Genomic DNA, 16,001 nt, shown 5'->3' with positions numbered 1-16,001 from the left:
GATGCTACTAAGGAGTTTCTAGACTAGTAAGAGATTAACGTATGTTTGATACATGGTAGTTTATTTCCACTTATTTCATGGGAGCAATACCCGATCCAATAAATTATCTATCATAAACGAACTAAAGACGAAGATATTGTTCTTGTAACGATGTTTATGTTCTCTCGAAAGTGAAAAACAACTGAAGTGGTGAAGGTTTGGGTCGCAAAAAGGAAGGGATCGGCTCTTTCTTCCATCTTCCTGTATACCTTGACGTCATAGACCCGTCAGCTCACCCGACAAATACGTCTACGAAATGAGAAAGCTTGCAGTTAAGGAATTTGATGTAAACAACCTCGCTAGATTAGATAATGAATGAATTTAACATGCAGTAGTAATTATTGCGGAATTGATGGTTTCTTTTGTTACCGGATGTTCCCATGTTGTAGGCCTGGAGACTCCCACTATCCTACTGAATCTACGTTTACCACAGTTTTGTTTATATACAGAAAGGAACAAAACTGGGAGTAACTCAAGAGTAATTATGAATTTCTTTTGAAAGTGTCATATTAGAACCACCTTAGTGTTCACCTATAGCTTTCTTCTGAGTCACAAAAACAAACTCCTGCGTACATGCGGCGCCCACCTAACGCTTGACACATCCATTTGTTGTGCGTGTTATACTGATCGACTTTAGAGGAGAGCAGAATATCATAAGTCACTGCAGGATACAAAGGAGAGCAGCATGAATGGTCGCAGGTTTGTTTGACTCCCGGGAGGACGATACAGAAAGTTGAAAAGCCTGAATTCGCAGGCGTTTGAAGGACGACGGCAACTACACTACTGGCCATTAAAATTGCTACACCAAGAAGAAATGCAGATGATAAACGGGTATTCAATGGACAAATATATTATACCAGAACTGTCATGTGATTACATTTTCACACAATTTGGGTACATAGATCCTGAAAATCAGTACCCAGAACAACCACCTCCGGCCGTAATAATGGCCTTGATACGCCTGGGAATTGAGCCAAACAGAGGTTGGATGGCGTATACAGGTACAGCTGCCCATGTAGCTTCAACACGATAGCACAGTTCATCAAGAGTAGTGACTGGTGTATTGTGATGAGCCAGTTGCTCGGCCAACATTGATCAGACGTTTTCAATCGGTGAGAGATCTGGAGAATGTGCTGACCAGGGCAGCAGTCGAACATTTTCAGTATCCAGAAAGGCCCGTACAGGACCTGCAACATGCGGTCGTGCATTATCCTGCTGAAATGTGGGGTTTCGCAGGGATCGAATGAAGGGTAGAGCCACGGGTCGTAACACATCTGAAATGTAACGTCCACTGTTCAAAGTGCCGTCAATGCGAACAAGAGGTGACCGAGACGTGTAACCAATGGCACCCCATACCAGCACGCCAGGTGATACGCCAGTATGGCGATGACGAATACACGCTTCCAATGTGCGTTCACCGCGATGTCGCCAAACACGGATGCGACCATCATGATGCTGTAAACAGAACATGGATTCATCTGAAAAAATGACGTTTTGCCATTCGTGCACCCAGGTTCGTCGTTGAGTACACCATCGCAGGCGCTCCTCTTGTGATGCAGCGTCAAGGGTAACCGCAGCCACTGTCTCTGAGCTGTTAGTCCATGCTGCTGCAAACGTCGTCGAAGTGTTCGTGCAGATGGTTGTTGTCTTGCAAACGTCCCCATCTGTTGACTCAGAGATCGAGACGTGGCTGCACGATCCGTTACACCCATGCGGATAAGATGCCTGTCACCTCGGCTGCTAGTGATACGAGGCCGTTGGGAACAAGCACGGCGTTCCGTATTACCCTCCTGAACCCACCGATTCCATTTTCTGCTAACAGTTATTGGATCTCGACAAACGCGAGCAGCAATGTCGCGATACGATAAACCGCAATCTCGATAGGCTATAATCCGACCTTTATCAAAGTCGGAAACGTGATGGTACGCATTTCTCCTCCTTACACGAGGCATCACAACAACGTTTCACCAGGCAACGCCGGTCAACTGCTGTTTGTGTATGAGAAATCGGTTGGAAACTTTCCTCATGTCAGCACGTTGAAGGTGGCGCCACCGGCGCCAACCTTATGTGAATGCTCTGAAAAGCTAATCATTTGCATATCAGAGCATCTTCTTTCTGTCGGTTAAATTTCGCGTCTGTAGCTAGTCATCTTCGTGGTGTAGAAATTTTAATGGCCAGTAGTGTATTTCGGGGAAGTCCACTTACAAAGTTTCAAGGAGCAGTATTATGTGAGGAGTCTAGGAAGATAATACAGCCCCCTAAGTATGGCTCCCGTAGGGACCGCAAAGACTGGATTAGATCTTTTACGGCAGCTCACAGGCATCCAAGTAGTCATTCTTCCCGCACTCCATACACGGTGTGAACCCTAATGTGTCGTACTGGCATATTGGAAAGTACCCTCTGCAGTGCAGTTCATACCGCTTTTCAGTGTCTGGCGTAGATGTGGATGTAAGTGAAGAGTACACCCTTCTTTAACTTGTAATGTGAGGCACATTGTTATGGAATCATTCGAATATCTTCTGATGTGACACCTACCATACGAGTTTGAAACCATTTTATCGATTCGTTACAAGTGCAACAGCTTCTATTTGTGACAGTACGCGTGTTTCCATTACCCGTACCCAGTAATAGTCAAGTAGGATGACCTGAAAAATGAACCTGTGAATCCGGCCTCGTCATTTCATAGCCGCCGCCGTAGCCCAGTTAGGCCCCAGCCTTCGCAGGTGCCGCAGCTTGGTTCAGCTGTGTACACAGTGTCGGCTGAGTGTTCGGATAAGAACATTGTAAGTAGGACTTCCGTACGCATCAGAATGTCGTGAGTAATACCATCAATTTTGGTTTCCCATACCGCCAAACTAGAGCAATTATTCTGAAAATCTATTCATTTTTTGTGTGAGAAGATACTTCTACGGAGAAGGACGTGGAGCTTTACAATGTAATTTTGTATAAAACTGTTTGTGTGTGAAAGTAAGAAACATCGTAACTTGAGAGAGAATCATACAGGAGTGAAGTGAGGAGCCGGCCGGCGTGGCCGAGCGGTTCTAGGCGCGTGGATGTGTGTGATGTCCTTAGGTTAGTTAGGTTTAAGTAGTTCTAAGTTCTAGGGGACTGATGACCTCAGATGTTAAGTCCCACAGTGCTCAGAGCCATTTGAACCATTTGAAGTGAGGAAGTAGATTTCACGTCCCGCTATGACGAAATCTTAAAAGTTTACTGCTGCCCATGCCAGATTGTGAAAGAAAGCACTAAATGCCGATAATTTTCATTTTAATAATTCCAATGACTCTATTAAGAGAGCTTTGGCAGAATGTGGGACAATCCATCTGGCACGACGTGAAAATTGGCGAGACACGAGATATTTCAAGGATGTGAGAATTATCGTAGTTGATCTACAAGATCAAGGTTTAAGAGCGCTGTTGATTTATGAAACGCAACCGAAAACGTGCGCGGCATGTGGAGCAACGGAGCATCGTAAAGCGGCTTGCCCTCAGTCGCGGCTCGTATCGACATTAGCAGTAACCAGGAAGTAAACGGAAACGAATGGTCACTCCCACAAAGCGATGCGCCGTGTGTCGCGGGCGTCACCATGGTCTAGTGGGATTCCGAACCAGATCCTGTCTCCCAGCTTGGCAGCAAACCAAGAAAAGAAACATCATCGCAATCGCAACACAGCTGGCAGGTCAACAGTAACAAAGAATGGTTAGAGAATCAGAAGTCACCGAATCATACGAGCGATTAGTGAGAAAGAAACGGGGATGAGTAATAAGCCACAATAATAAAGACGAGTCGGCAAATGGAAGGTAAATCAGAAAATACTGACAAACTACTCGGAAACGCAGGATAATAAGGGAAAAACAAAGAAGAGCCTTTGGGGAGTTCGAAAGGGTCGACATCAAAAAAGGAAACTCAGAAAAACAGTATAGGAATTGAAGCGAGGGCAGCGGAAGGACACAGGTCAGAACTAGAAGTAGCACGAGGAGAAACAGCGGACTGATCGTGGACAGGGACAGCGGAGTGCAGAAAGAACAGACAACACAGGCAGTAATCGAGGTAATACATTCAGATGGGAAGACAACATCAAATTACGTACGGAGAAGCCTAAATCAGATAGTCTGAGCAATCCAAACACACATATCAGTCTCACAGCCTTTCAGATTAAATTAGTTGCACTGCGCCATGGGCACATTTGAAGCATTTATGCAGCCACAGGAACGAGAACCAAAGTGGGTAGCTGTGAATTATATAGTCGAGAAGTTATTTCGTTTTTCGATTATTTTAAAACCCCTGTTATCATCTGGAAATAAGATTGCCTTCTAAACCCCAAAGATGAGACGCCCAATTTCAATTATTGTGAAGAGCCGTCTGTCATAGTAACAGTTTTGGATCTAATCGCTACATGGGATAAATTTCATGCAGAAAGGCTAGCTTATTGTAGTGAACTGTGAATTTTTTCTCTTTGCTGTCGAACATGAAATGATGAGCAGATGACTGATGAGATTGCCGCTCGTTAGGAGCCAGCAACTAATTGATATCAATAATTAAATGAAATCAAACACAAAGGGTACGAAGTTAAGGGGTTCATGTACGAAAGTAAAAGGTTGCTTATACGATCAAACCATGAAAGAAATGTAGTTACGTAATTTCGTGTTGTTTACATGAACCAAAACAAATTTATAAATCTCAGGGCCAATTTGACTGGGTGCGAACACGACTCAGTTATTAAGGGGAAGGAGGAAGGGGACGAATCGTCTCACAACTATTCCTTATCTTTCGCCGTGTACTGCTGTCAGCGGCAGGTGCTGAGTCGGTAAGGCGTGTCGCGAGGGCCAGTTCGGCGCGAGTCGGCTGCCCTCATCAGCAATCGCGGCTTTGCGGCGAGGCCGCGTTGTCTACCAGTGTCGGTTGCGTGGCCGAAGCTACCACGGTGTCGGAAGGCGGATGTTGGCGATGGGTGGAATAGCACCCATTTCCTCTCGCTTCCGCGGTGTCTCCACGACTCCCCCTCGCACTTCTCCTCCATCTCTCAGCTCAACACGTCTTCGAAATATTCTTTGTTTTGGCATTGTCACTAGCGGACAAAATTTTCAATGCATCCCAATGACAAATCGCTGTTTCATAGCCACGTCAATCCGTGCGAGGTGGAAATTTGCTATCTGGCGTGGGCTGGCGTGTGCCTCGTGAATCGACATCTCTCACGATTTCACATTCTTACAATGTTTTCCTGCATTCCGAGGCTGTTGTGAGAGCAGCTACACACTTCTTTATAACCACTCTCTCTGTGTGAGGCCTGGACAGACTCATGTTTACACCGAGCGAGGTGGCACAGTGGCTAGCACACTGGACTCGCATTCGGGAGGACGACGGTTCAATTCCGCGTCCGGTCTCCTGATTTAGGTTTTCCGTGATTTCCCTAAATCGCTCCAGGCAAATGCCGGGATGGTTCCCTTGAAAGGGCACGGCCGACTTCCTTCCCCGTCCTTCCCTAATCCGATGAGACCGATGACCTCACTGTCTGGTCACTTCCCCCAAACGACTCAACCCTCAGACTCATGTTTGGTCTCCGTTTCAAAATCTGCCGGCGTCCGTGGCGCTGGAAATGTCGGCACTTCCTGCTTCTAAGGCAGGTAAAATGACTGCCGCCGGTCCAGAAGATCCCACATGCTTTCACGCGTACATTCTTGGCGTTCTGTCCTAATGGCTGCAGGTGTCCATCAGTTCCCGGCACGCTTCTCATTGTCAGACAGACCCCTCGCAGCGTGTCCCTCCTTGAGCGAGGGGAGGGCGTCCGCCCAGCTTGCCATCTACATCTACATCTACATCTACGTCCATACTCCGCAAGCCACCTGACGGTGTGTGGCGGAGGGTACCTTCAGTACCTCTATCGGTTCTCCCTTCTATTCCAGTCTCGTATTGTTCGTGGAAAGAAGGACTGTCGGTATGCCTCTGTGTGGGCTCTAATCTCTCTGAGCGTCTCTCCTGCAGAGTCTTCCACTGGAGTTTATCTATCATCTCCGTAACGCTTTCGCGATTACTAAATGATCCTGTAACGAAGCGCGCTGCTCTCCGTTGGATCTTCTCTATCTCTTCTATCAACCCTATCTGGTACGGATCCCACACTGCTGAGCAGTATTCAAGCAGTGGGCGAACAAGCGTACTGTAACCTACTTCCTTTGTTTTCGGATTGCCACTGTGTGCTTGCAGAATGCCGGCGGTGTCCCCTCCTCGGGGGCTCCCCCAGGGTGTCCGTTTTCCTCCTCCTCGGCCGCTTGCAGCGTGTTGGCGAAAGTGGCCGCAGTTGGACATATTACATTATTCCTATGTGATTCTGGTTGCAGCAAGTTGGCTTGCTAGAGTGACCACACAAAGCCTCCGTATTACAAATGCAACCAGTAAAGAATTTCATTCTGTATAGTTTTCTTATCACGCAGCATACCACGTAACCATAAATTAACAGTCACAAAAAGTTTTCAGAGGCAGAGGTCAATGTAAATTAAAGCGCTACCTGTTGAGGACTGAGGTAATGGAAACAGACATGCATGAAATGTGGGAACGAATGAAAATAATATTCTCAAATATTATGGTATTATTGACTAATTTCGTCTCCAAAAGTCAATTTATCGACTCATTAGAGAACGTAAGCACGCAAAAGAGGCTTATAGGAAGGATAAGCAACCTGCAAGGGACAGTACACTATCTGATCAAAAGTACTTGGACACCCATTAGTGGACATTAATGTGGGACTTGTCCACTTCCCACCTTTAGGACGGCTTGAACTCTGCCGCCGACTCTTTCATTGAAGTGTCTGAATATATTTGAGGAATAGCAGCCCTTTCTTCCTCAAGCGCCGAAACTAGAGAAGGAACTGATGTTAGACACTAGGGTGTCTCCGATGCGGGGAGCCGCGAGAACTGTGGCAAGGCGCCTCAAACCGCGCGGCTACCCTGCGCGGCGCGATCATTTCTTCCACACTTTTCGTTCTCTTAAGCGCAATAAAGTGGACGTTCTGACTGATCGCAAAGCTATTCTATTGGGTTGGTCGGCGTATTATGGAGAACACTGTGCTGTAAAATGTGATCATATTCTTTTTGTGGTAAGTTTCTACGGGACCAAACTGCTGGTCCCTGTGCTTACACACTACTTAATCTAACTTAACTAACTTGCTCCAAGGACAACACACACACCCATGCCCGAGGGAGGACTCGCACCTCCGATGCGGGGAGCCGCGAGAACCGTGGCAAGGCGTCTCAAACCACGCGGGTACCCTGCGCGGCGCGATCATTTTCTTTCACACTTTTCATTTTCTTAAGCGCAATAAATGGATCACAACTTCGCCAGTCAACACCACCATACCGTAACACCACTCCCACCGTATTTCACTGATGGAGTTAAATGTGATACCAGGTAGCGTACTCAGGCATTCGCCATATCGAAACCTTTCCATCGTATTTCCAAAAAGCACAGCGTCACTCAGCACTCCAAATCACTCGTTTCCAGTCATCCACTGACCAGCGGTGTCACTCTTTACATCACTTCAAATATCGTTTAGCGCTGACTACAGAAATGTGTAGCTTATGACGAGATGCTAGACCATTGTACCCCACTCTTTGTAGCTCCCTACACACAGTAACTGTGCTAGCTGGACTGCTGTTGGCACTTTTAGCTTACGAGTAATTCATTCCCCTGATTTCATGCAATTTTTTACAATCATCCTTCACAATGCAATGAAATGTCCCTGTCTGTCAGTACATGAGGTCTGGCAGGTCTTGATTTAGGTAAGGTAGTTTCTTCGTGTTTTTGCACGTCATAATCACATACCAAAAGTCGACTTGTGCAGCTTTAGAAGGGGTAAAATGCCTGTGATAGATTTGTTACTCACGTGACATCCAATGACTACCCTTTCTGTTGTTACTACTTCTCTACTGACAACATAATCCTCCCCATCTCCTTTTACACTGGCAGGTCCGCGTTTCGTGACATCTAGTGCTCACTGGACGTGGTGAGCATATGATAGTCAAGAACGCCTTTAAGGCGGCAAAGACTCCTTTATCAACACCTCACTGAGTTTGAAAGAGGTTGTGTCATAGAGCTACGAGAAGCTGGATGTTTCTTCTGAGACAATGCAACAAGACTTGGCAGGTATAAAGCCATTGTGCCTCGTTGCTGGCAGTGGTGGTTACGAGAATGTACTCTCACAAGATGATGGGGCTGTGGACGGCCACGGGGCACTATTTATTGAATTTATTTAATCGTTCGGTGATTTTATACAATATACAGTTGATAGAAGGCAAGTGATTTTATACAATATACATATGATATAAGGCAAGATTAAACCTTAAAGTCCATAATTTTCAACCAATTAATTAAGCTGGGAATTCCAGGGTATGAATGAAGTGGACAGCGTTGGACTAAATGTTCAATTGTCTGCTCTTCTTGATTACATTCACACATTGGTGAACTGATCCAGCCCCATTTGTACCTGAAGTAGCTACAACAACCATGTCCAGTCCTTAACCTGTTGAGGCGGCACCAGAGGTTCCTCGGTAAGTCAATACCTTTTGGTTTCTTTGTGGGATCAAGGTGATGGGCTCTTGTTCCCAATGTTTTTGTTGTCCATTCACGCTTCCAGCTTTCATTTAGATCAAAACCATCCGCAATGAGTTGTCCTGCAGTAACACTTGCTGGTCTTCTTGATCGCAATCGTTGCTGTGGCGGATGACAAAATTCCTGTTGCAGTGGTAGAGAGGGTAATGCAGAGAGTTTCCTGGCCTCCCTCAGTAGAGCATGTTTCCGCCTTAAGTGAGGTGGAGGGATGTGACTCAGTACAGGTAACCAGTGGCATGGGGTTGATTTGATGGAACCAGTAATACAGCGCATTGTGTCGCTAAGTTCTGTATCTACCTTCTTCACATGTACACTTTCCAACCAGACATGTGCACAGTACTCAGCAGCAGAGTACACAAGACTGATGCCAGTTCAATGCAGACAGTCAGCAGAGTTTCCCCAGGTTGTACCACTGAGCTTATGTAGTATGTTGCTCCTTGCAGCAACTTTATGAGAAAGCTTGGTGATGTGCTCTTTGTAGCTCAGGGTTCTATCTAGAGTGAGTCCGAGATATTTTGGGAAAGGATTGTACCTCAACGTTTGTCCATTGAGCAGAACTCTTGGTTTGTAGTTCGCAGCACGATTCGCTAAATGGAAACAAGAGACTTCAGTTTTTGATGTGCTTGGGATCAATCTCCAGGTCTTAAAGAAAGTTGACATCTTCTCCAGATCCTCCGTAAGAATTCGTTCACCATCTTCGAAATTACTGGTCTGTGCTACCAGTGCGATGTCATCAGCATAGATGAATTTAGTTGATATTGTGATTGGTAAATCATTAATGTATAAATTGAATAGTGATGGGCTAAAACAGATCCCTGTGGTAGTCCATTATTTAGTTTCCGTTTGTGGCTTTTAGAGATGCCTAGGAACACTTCAAATTGCCTTTCACTAAGCATGCTGGATATTAGAGCCACAATTTCTCGACTTGGTACAACTTGCAGTAGCTTGTAGATCAGTCCCTGTCGCCAGACAGTGTCATACGCGACTGTAAGATCGATGAAGACAGCTGTTGATTTCAGATGGCCTTGAAAACCTGCTTCAGTATGGGTAGTTAGGGCAAGAACTTGATCGGTGCAGCTGCGTCCTTGTCTGAAGCCAGCTTGTTCAGGAGGGAAGACCACCGTGTTCAGCGTATGGCTGTGTGGCATCGTACTACATCTGCAGCAGGAATTTTGGAAGCAGTTGACTTCACAGTTACACAAGGAACTGTTACAAATGATTACTTCAAGGACAGTTCTGCGCCAGACGCCCTGCAGCGTGCATTCCACTCACCGCAAACCACCGCCTTTTCCGACTTCAGTGGTGTCAAGCGAGAGCTGATTGGAGGGCAGGGTAGGAGTCTCTAGTGTTTCATGTTGCAAACGGGTTCTGCCTCAGTGCCAGTGATGGTCGTGTGTTGCTTAGGAGGAGGCTAGATGAGCGCCTGCAACCAATCTGTCTGCGTGCTAAGCACACTGGACCTGCTCTGGAGTTAGGTCTGAGGAGCGATATTGTATGAGAGCAGGAGCACTCTCGCGGTTAGACCACGCTCTCTGACTGCAAACTCGTTCGTCAATCTGGTATTCGACCTGTTGTGCTTTCCTTTCATGAACAGCATTCCAACAGCATAACAGTAGCCCGCATACTGCTGTTGTAACCCAACATGCTCTACGGAGTGTCGACATTTAGCCTTGGGCTACTCGACGACCAGATCCGTCCCCAATCGAGCACACGTGGGGCATGATTGGACGACAACTCTAGCGTCATCCAACAACAGCATACACTATTCCTGTACTGGCTGACCAAGTGCAACAGGCATGGAATTCCATCCCACAAACCGACATCCGGCTTCTGCACCACACGATGCATGCACGTTTGCATGGTTGCATTCAACATTTTGCATTTTGACGATTACACCAGTTATTAATATACCAGAATTTCACGTTTGCGATAGCGTACCTCGCGCTTACACTAACCTGTGATCTTTATTAAATATGTCACCTAGACAAATGTATTCCAGACATTACATTACTCTATATTAATTATTTTTAGTGCTACATTTTTTACATCTGTGTATGCTGGAACACTTACCAAAATTTTAAACACTACGAACTGTCCTGCAAAGGAAGCATGCAACACAACCGAGAACTGGAGAACCTTTCGTCAGAGCGACGTGAAAAGCACAGTCAAGGAATAAAGCACCAGGCATATTGTAAAGCAACATTATACACAGCACAAAAAAGATCCTATCATCCGAGGAGAGCAGTGTTACGAAATTACTGTTCAACACGCTCTAACCACACAGTCCCTGGAACCCCAGAACGCATAGTAGGTTTCTTTGGATGCCAACAATATACGGATGCAAGTTACCATGGGGAGGGGCAATCAAAATGACCTATTCCGGACACCTATATCGAGCTCGTGATAGGTGACTCTAAGACCAACAAACACCTTAATAGGAGTTGGCTCTGAGCACTATGGGACTTAACATCTGAGGTCATCAGTCCCCTACAACTTAGAACTACTTAAACCTAACTAACCTAAGGACGTCACACACATCCATACCCGAGGCAGGATTCGAACCTGCCACCGTAGCGGTCGCACGGTTCCAGACTGAAGCGCCTACAACCGCTCGGCCTCACAGGCCGGCTAGTAGGAGTTGACAGCGGGCATTGTGGAACATTAAAAACCTATTACTCCACAGAAACGTACGAAGCAGATGGTACGAATGCTCATAACCAGCCTTGAAAAGGCGTATGTAACACTTCTGATTCCGGATTGGAAATTCTTCCAATCGTCGTAAGATAATGCATTCGCTTGGACTCTCGCACACTTCACAGCCTACACTTTACAAGTCAGAGTTCAAATCCTTAGTGAATGGAAAGAACACTTAATCATGTGCGGTGGATAGTGTACAATAAAACAGGCGCCAATTATACACTACTGGCCATTAAAATTGCTACACCAAGAAGAAATGCAGATGATAAACGGGTATTCATTGGACAAATATATTATACCAGAACTGACATGTGATTACATTTTCACACAATTTGGGTACATAGATCCTGAAAAATCAGTACCCAGAACAACCACCTCCGGCCGTAATAACGGCCTTGATACGCCTGGGCATTGAGTCAAACAGAGCTTGGATGGCGTGTACAGGTACAGCTGCCCATGCAGCTTCAGCACGATACCACAGATCATCAAGAGTAACGACTGGCGTAATGTGACGAGCCAGTTGATCGACCACCATTGACCAGACGTGTTCAATTGGTGAGAGATCTGGAGAATGTGCTGGCCAGGGCCGCAGTCGAACATTTTCAGTATCCAGAAAGGCCCGTACAGGACCTGCAGCATGCGGTCGTGCATTATCCTGCTCAAACGTATGGTTTCGTAGGGATCGAATGAGGGGTAGAGCCTCGGGTCGTAACACATCTGAAATGTAACGTCCACTGTTCAAAGGGCCGTCAATGCGAACAAGAGGTGACCGAGACGTGTAACCAATGGCACCCCATACCTTCACGCCGGGTGATACGCCAGTATGGCGATGACGAAAACACGCTTCCAATGTGCGTTCACCGCGATGTCGCCAAACTCGGATGTGACCATCATGATGCTGTAAACAGAACCTGGATTCATCCGAAAAAATGACGTTTTGCCATTCGTGCACCCAGGTTCGTCGTTGAGTACACCATCGCAGGCGTTCCTGTCTGTGATGCAGCATCAAGGGTAACCGCAGCCATGGTCTCCGAACTGATAGTCCATGCTGCTGCAAACGTCGTCGAAGTGTTCGTGCAGATGGTTGTTGTCTTGCAGACGTCCCTATTTGTTGACTCAGGGATCGAGACATAGCTGCACGATCAGTTACAGCCATGCGGATAAGATGCCTGTCATCTGGACTGCTATTGATACGAGGCCGTTGGGATCCAGCACGGCGTTCCATATTACCCTCCTGAACCCACCGATCCCATATTCTGCTAACAGCCATTGGATCTCGACCAACGCGAGCAGCAATGTCGCGATACGCTAAACCGGAATCGCGATAGGCTACAATCCAAAGTCGGAAATGTGATGGTATGCATTTCTTCTCCTTACACGAGGCATCAGAACAACGTTTCACCAGGCAAAGCCGGTCAACTGCTGTTGGTGTATGAGAAATCGGTTGGAAACTTTCCTCATGTCAGCAAGTTGTAGGTGTCGCCACTGGCGCCAACCTTGTGTGAACGCTCTGAAAAGCTAATCATTTGCATGTCACAGCATCTTCTTCCTGTCGGTTAAATTTCGCGTCTGTAGTAGCTTGTGATCTTCGTGGTGGCCAGTAGTTTACATTTAAAAAAACTGACTGGATGTTGGTGATTATGGGCTCCACTCGACTTTAAAGCAGTGCCGCACACTTCACTTTCTTTCCTCCTGTGCGGATTTCCAATTTTGTCCAGGGCGCCTGGAGCTACGTGCGGGAGCGGCTCTGCTCCCTGTTGCCTGACCGCGAGCTGCAGTTCGTGGGGCGGCCGCCGGCCTCTGCACCTGCCACGGGCTCCTCGTGGAAGCACCACCTGGAGGAGCGCACGCTGCTAGACCAGGCCATGCAGCTCGCCACAGAGAAGGCCGCCGAGTGACGTAGGCCGCTGTCGCTGGCTGAAGCAGTTCGGCCGAGGAATTGTGGACGACACTTTGCCTTTGCCGTGATCTCGAGTAATGGATCTGTACAACATGAGAACATAAATAAACGTGTGAGGGAAGTTAAAGTTATACAAAGAAAATGATGCTGTATTCCAAATGAGAGTACGACGGTGAACACAGAGTAGAATTAACTCCGTTCAGTTACTCTCATAAACTTATTATTATTCTTTCACTGATAGCAGTGTTGAATGTGCAGCAAGAGTCCCCAGTTTCACTCCTAGCAATGTTTCTAAATGCTACTATACAAGCTACATCACTCATAATCGTACAAGACATTACTCACCTTTTCCTTGTGTCTTGGCATAGTTATATCAGTTCATGCATATCAGCTCAGATCAGTTTTTTTCAGGCAACAAACACACTTATCGTAAGCCCCATAAATTTTTCAGAATACAAAAGGTTAAACTACTCCGCTGTATACAGGGTGTTTGAGGAGGAAATGTCAATATTTTACACAGTGATAGTGTAAGTAATTCTCAACAAAAAATTTTATATGAACGTAGGCCGCAAACACTTAGTTAGGGAGGTATGGGTATTGAAAGGAACTTTAATTCTGCAAAAACTGATGTGCACAACGTGAATGTATACGCAATACCACTGGACCGTAACGTGATTTTCTTGCAAACAATGTTACAGAGAAGTACAGTTACGTTACACGTTTTTACATAATGTTTATTTACTTTCCATTTAGTACATAATGCATTACAACATGCATGTTACATGTATTCAGTTGAAAAAAACGTACCACGTCTTTCACAAACGGCTTTCACTCTTTTCGCACAGATGTTGTACAGTTCACAGTACAGGTTGGAATATCCCACCATGAACGTCAATGCACTTTTGCACTAAAGCGATAACATGTTGTGTTGCTAGTTCAGTTGCCCGTGCTTGGTTCCTAATCAGTTCGCAGCCTCCATGATGCGACGAAGCAGTTCATCTCGTGTATTTAACTTTACTTTGTGCAACTCTAATTTCATCCAATCCCATTAACAGTGATGAAAAATATTACTTTAAGGGAAAGAAAACATTTTTTTTATTAACTTTATAATTACACCCTGGAAACGAAAAAAAAACACATTTACTGAAAAAAAACGCAATAGTTACACAAAAGCAAAGAATAAAGATACTGACAGCAGAGTCATGGAGCAGCACATAAACATAGACCTCAAGGAATTTTTTTTCTTTTCTTTTAACACTTCCTCCAAAAGAAAAAAAATCATGACATTATTAATTTGTCTCTTGCATGCCAATTTCTGAACATAGAAAATTAAATCGAACTCTTTCAAGGGGTTTCGTCAAAATATCTGCCAATTGGTTGTGTCCATCAATGTGTTCCAAGAAAATCTCACCATTCAGATATCTTTCACGAACATAGAAATGTCGGACCTCTATATGTTTAGAACGTCGATGATATTCTGGATTTTTTGCAATACTTTCGCATTCTTCGGACGGTCAACCAGCACCCAGGTATTGTTTTTTTTTTTAGTGATTGAAGTTCTTCACTGATAGATTGCATCCACTCTTCCTTCTCGTTTGACTGCAATATTTCTGAAAAACAGTTTGAATTTTTGTATTCAAGTGCATCAACTTTTGTTGCCACACAAAATTCACCACTTTCCATCCACGTTGGTTTTCTTCGTTGTCTTTTAATCTTCTGTGTCTCTTCATTAGAAGATTCAGCAGGCAGCTTCTGCTTTTAGAAATTCTGTTAATTCTTTATTTTCATCAGATTCACTCGACTCTTGACTTTCTCTAGAATCGAGAGTGCCATTTTTTTTCTTGAGTTTGACTTCCTACAGAAGTGTACAGCCTAGGAGATTTACATTGGTCATCTTTAGATGAATTCTGATCATTAAGTTCAACATGATCACTATGTAAATCACAAACAATTTCTGGCTTAAATTTCACATCGTGACTCAACACCACTTTTCTTTTAGATGGAATCCAAACTCTAAACCCATCCTTGTCATTAACATACCCAACAAGTCGTCCAAAAACTGCCTTATCATTAAACTTGGAACGGAATTGTTTGTTAATGTGAACATAGCAGCCTGTGCCAAAAATTCTGAGATGATCAAGTCGTCCTACTGGTCGAGTAAACCATAGTTCCTAAGGGGGTTTATTTTCAACTGAAGATTTTCCAGTACGATTTATTAGGTAGACTGCTGTGTTACATGCCTCTGCCCACAACCCTTTAGGTAATTTACTCGGATTTAGCATTGACCGGGCAGCTTCAACAATGGTCCTATTTTCCCGTTCAGCCACACCATTTTGTTCAGGAATGTAAGGAGGGGGAATCAGAAGCTCTGTTCCCCTGTCTGCAAACAGTTCACTGACATTCTTATTGTTAAATTCTTTGCCACCATCACATCTAAATTGTTTGACAACATGTCTATTAGTTCGTGCTTCATTTAAAAACTGCTTAAGCACATTATACACTTCACTTTTGTGTCTTAAAAAGAAAATTCGACGAAATTTACTAAAATCGTCTTTGAAACATACATAATAATGCTTACCTCCAAAAAATTTCGTGCTCATTGGTCCATTGACTTCCGCGTGGATTAATTCACCAGTACTGGTAGAGCGTATTGTTCGTGTTTTGAATGGCAGCCTATGCATCTTTCCAACCGCACAGCCGTCACAAAATTCACTCTCGGCATCTTCCACATTAATGTTCATTCCTTTTAAAATATTCTTCACAT

At 45.1% G+C, this 16,001-nt stretch overlaps 1 protein-coding gene across 1 annotated transcript in view; it reads left to right on the top strand.

Moving 5' to 3' along the window:
* LOC124712400 (2-oxoglutarate dehydrogenase, mitochondrial-like) overlaps window positions 1–13,359 on the top strand; it is a 175,755-nt gene extending 162,396 nt beyond the window's left edge. Inside the window, exon 16 of the mRNA XM_047242730.1 lies at window positions 13,056–13,359. Within this exon, the coding sequence (XP_047098686.1) occupies window positions 13,056–13,235 (180 nt within the window). The 3' untranslated portion in view covers window positions 13,236–13,359. The remainder of the gene's footprint in view (window positions 1–13,055) is intronic.
* Window positions 13,360–16,001: the final 2,642 nt, after the last annotated feature.

Source organism: Schistocerca piceifrons, chromosome 1, assembly GCF_021461385.2.
Source record: "Schistocerca piceifrons isolate TAMUIC-IGC-003096 chromosome 1, iqSchPice1.1, whole genome shotgun sequence".
Classification (NCBI taxonomy): domain Eukaryota; kingdom Metazoa; phylum Arthropoda; class Insecta; order Orthoptera; family Acrididae; genus Schistocerca; species Schistocerca piceifrons.
This window is presented reverse-complemented; position numbering and strand designations above follow the sequence as displayed.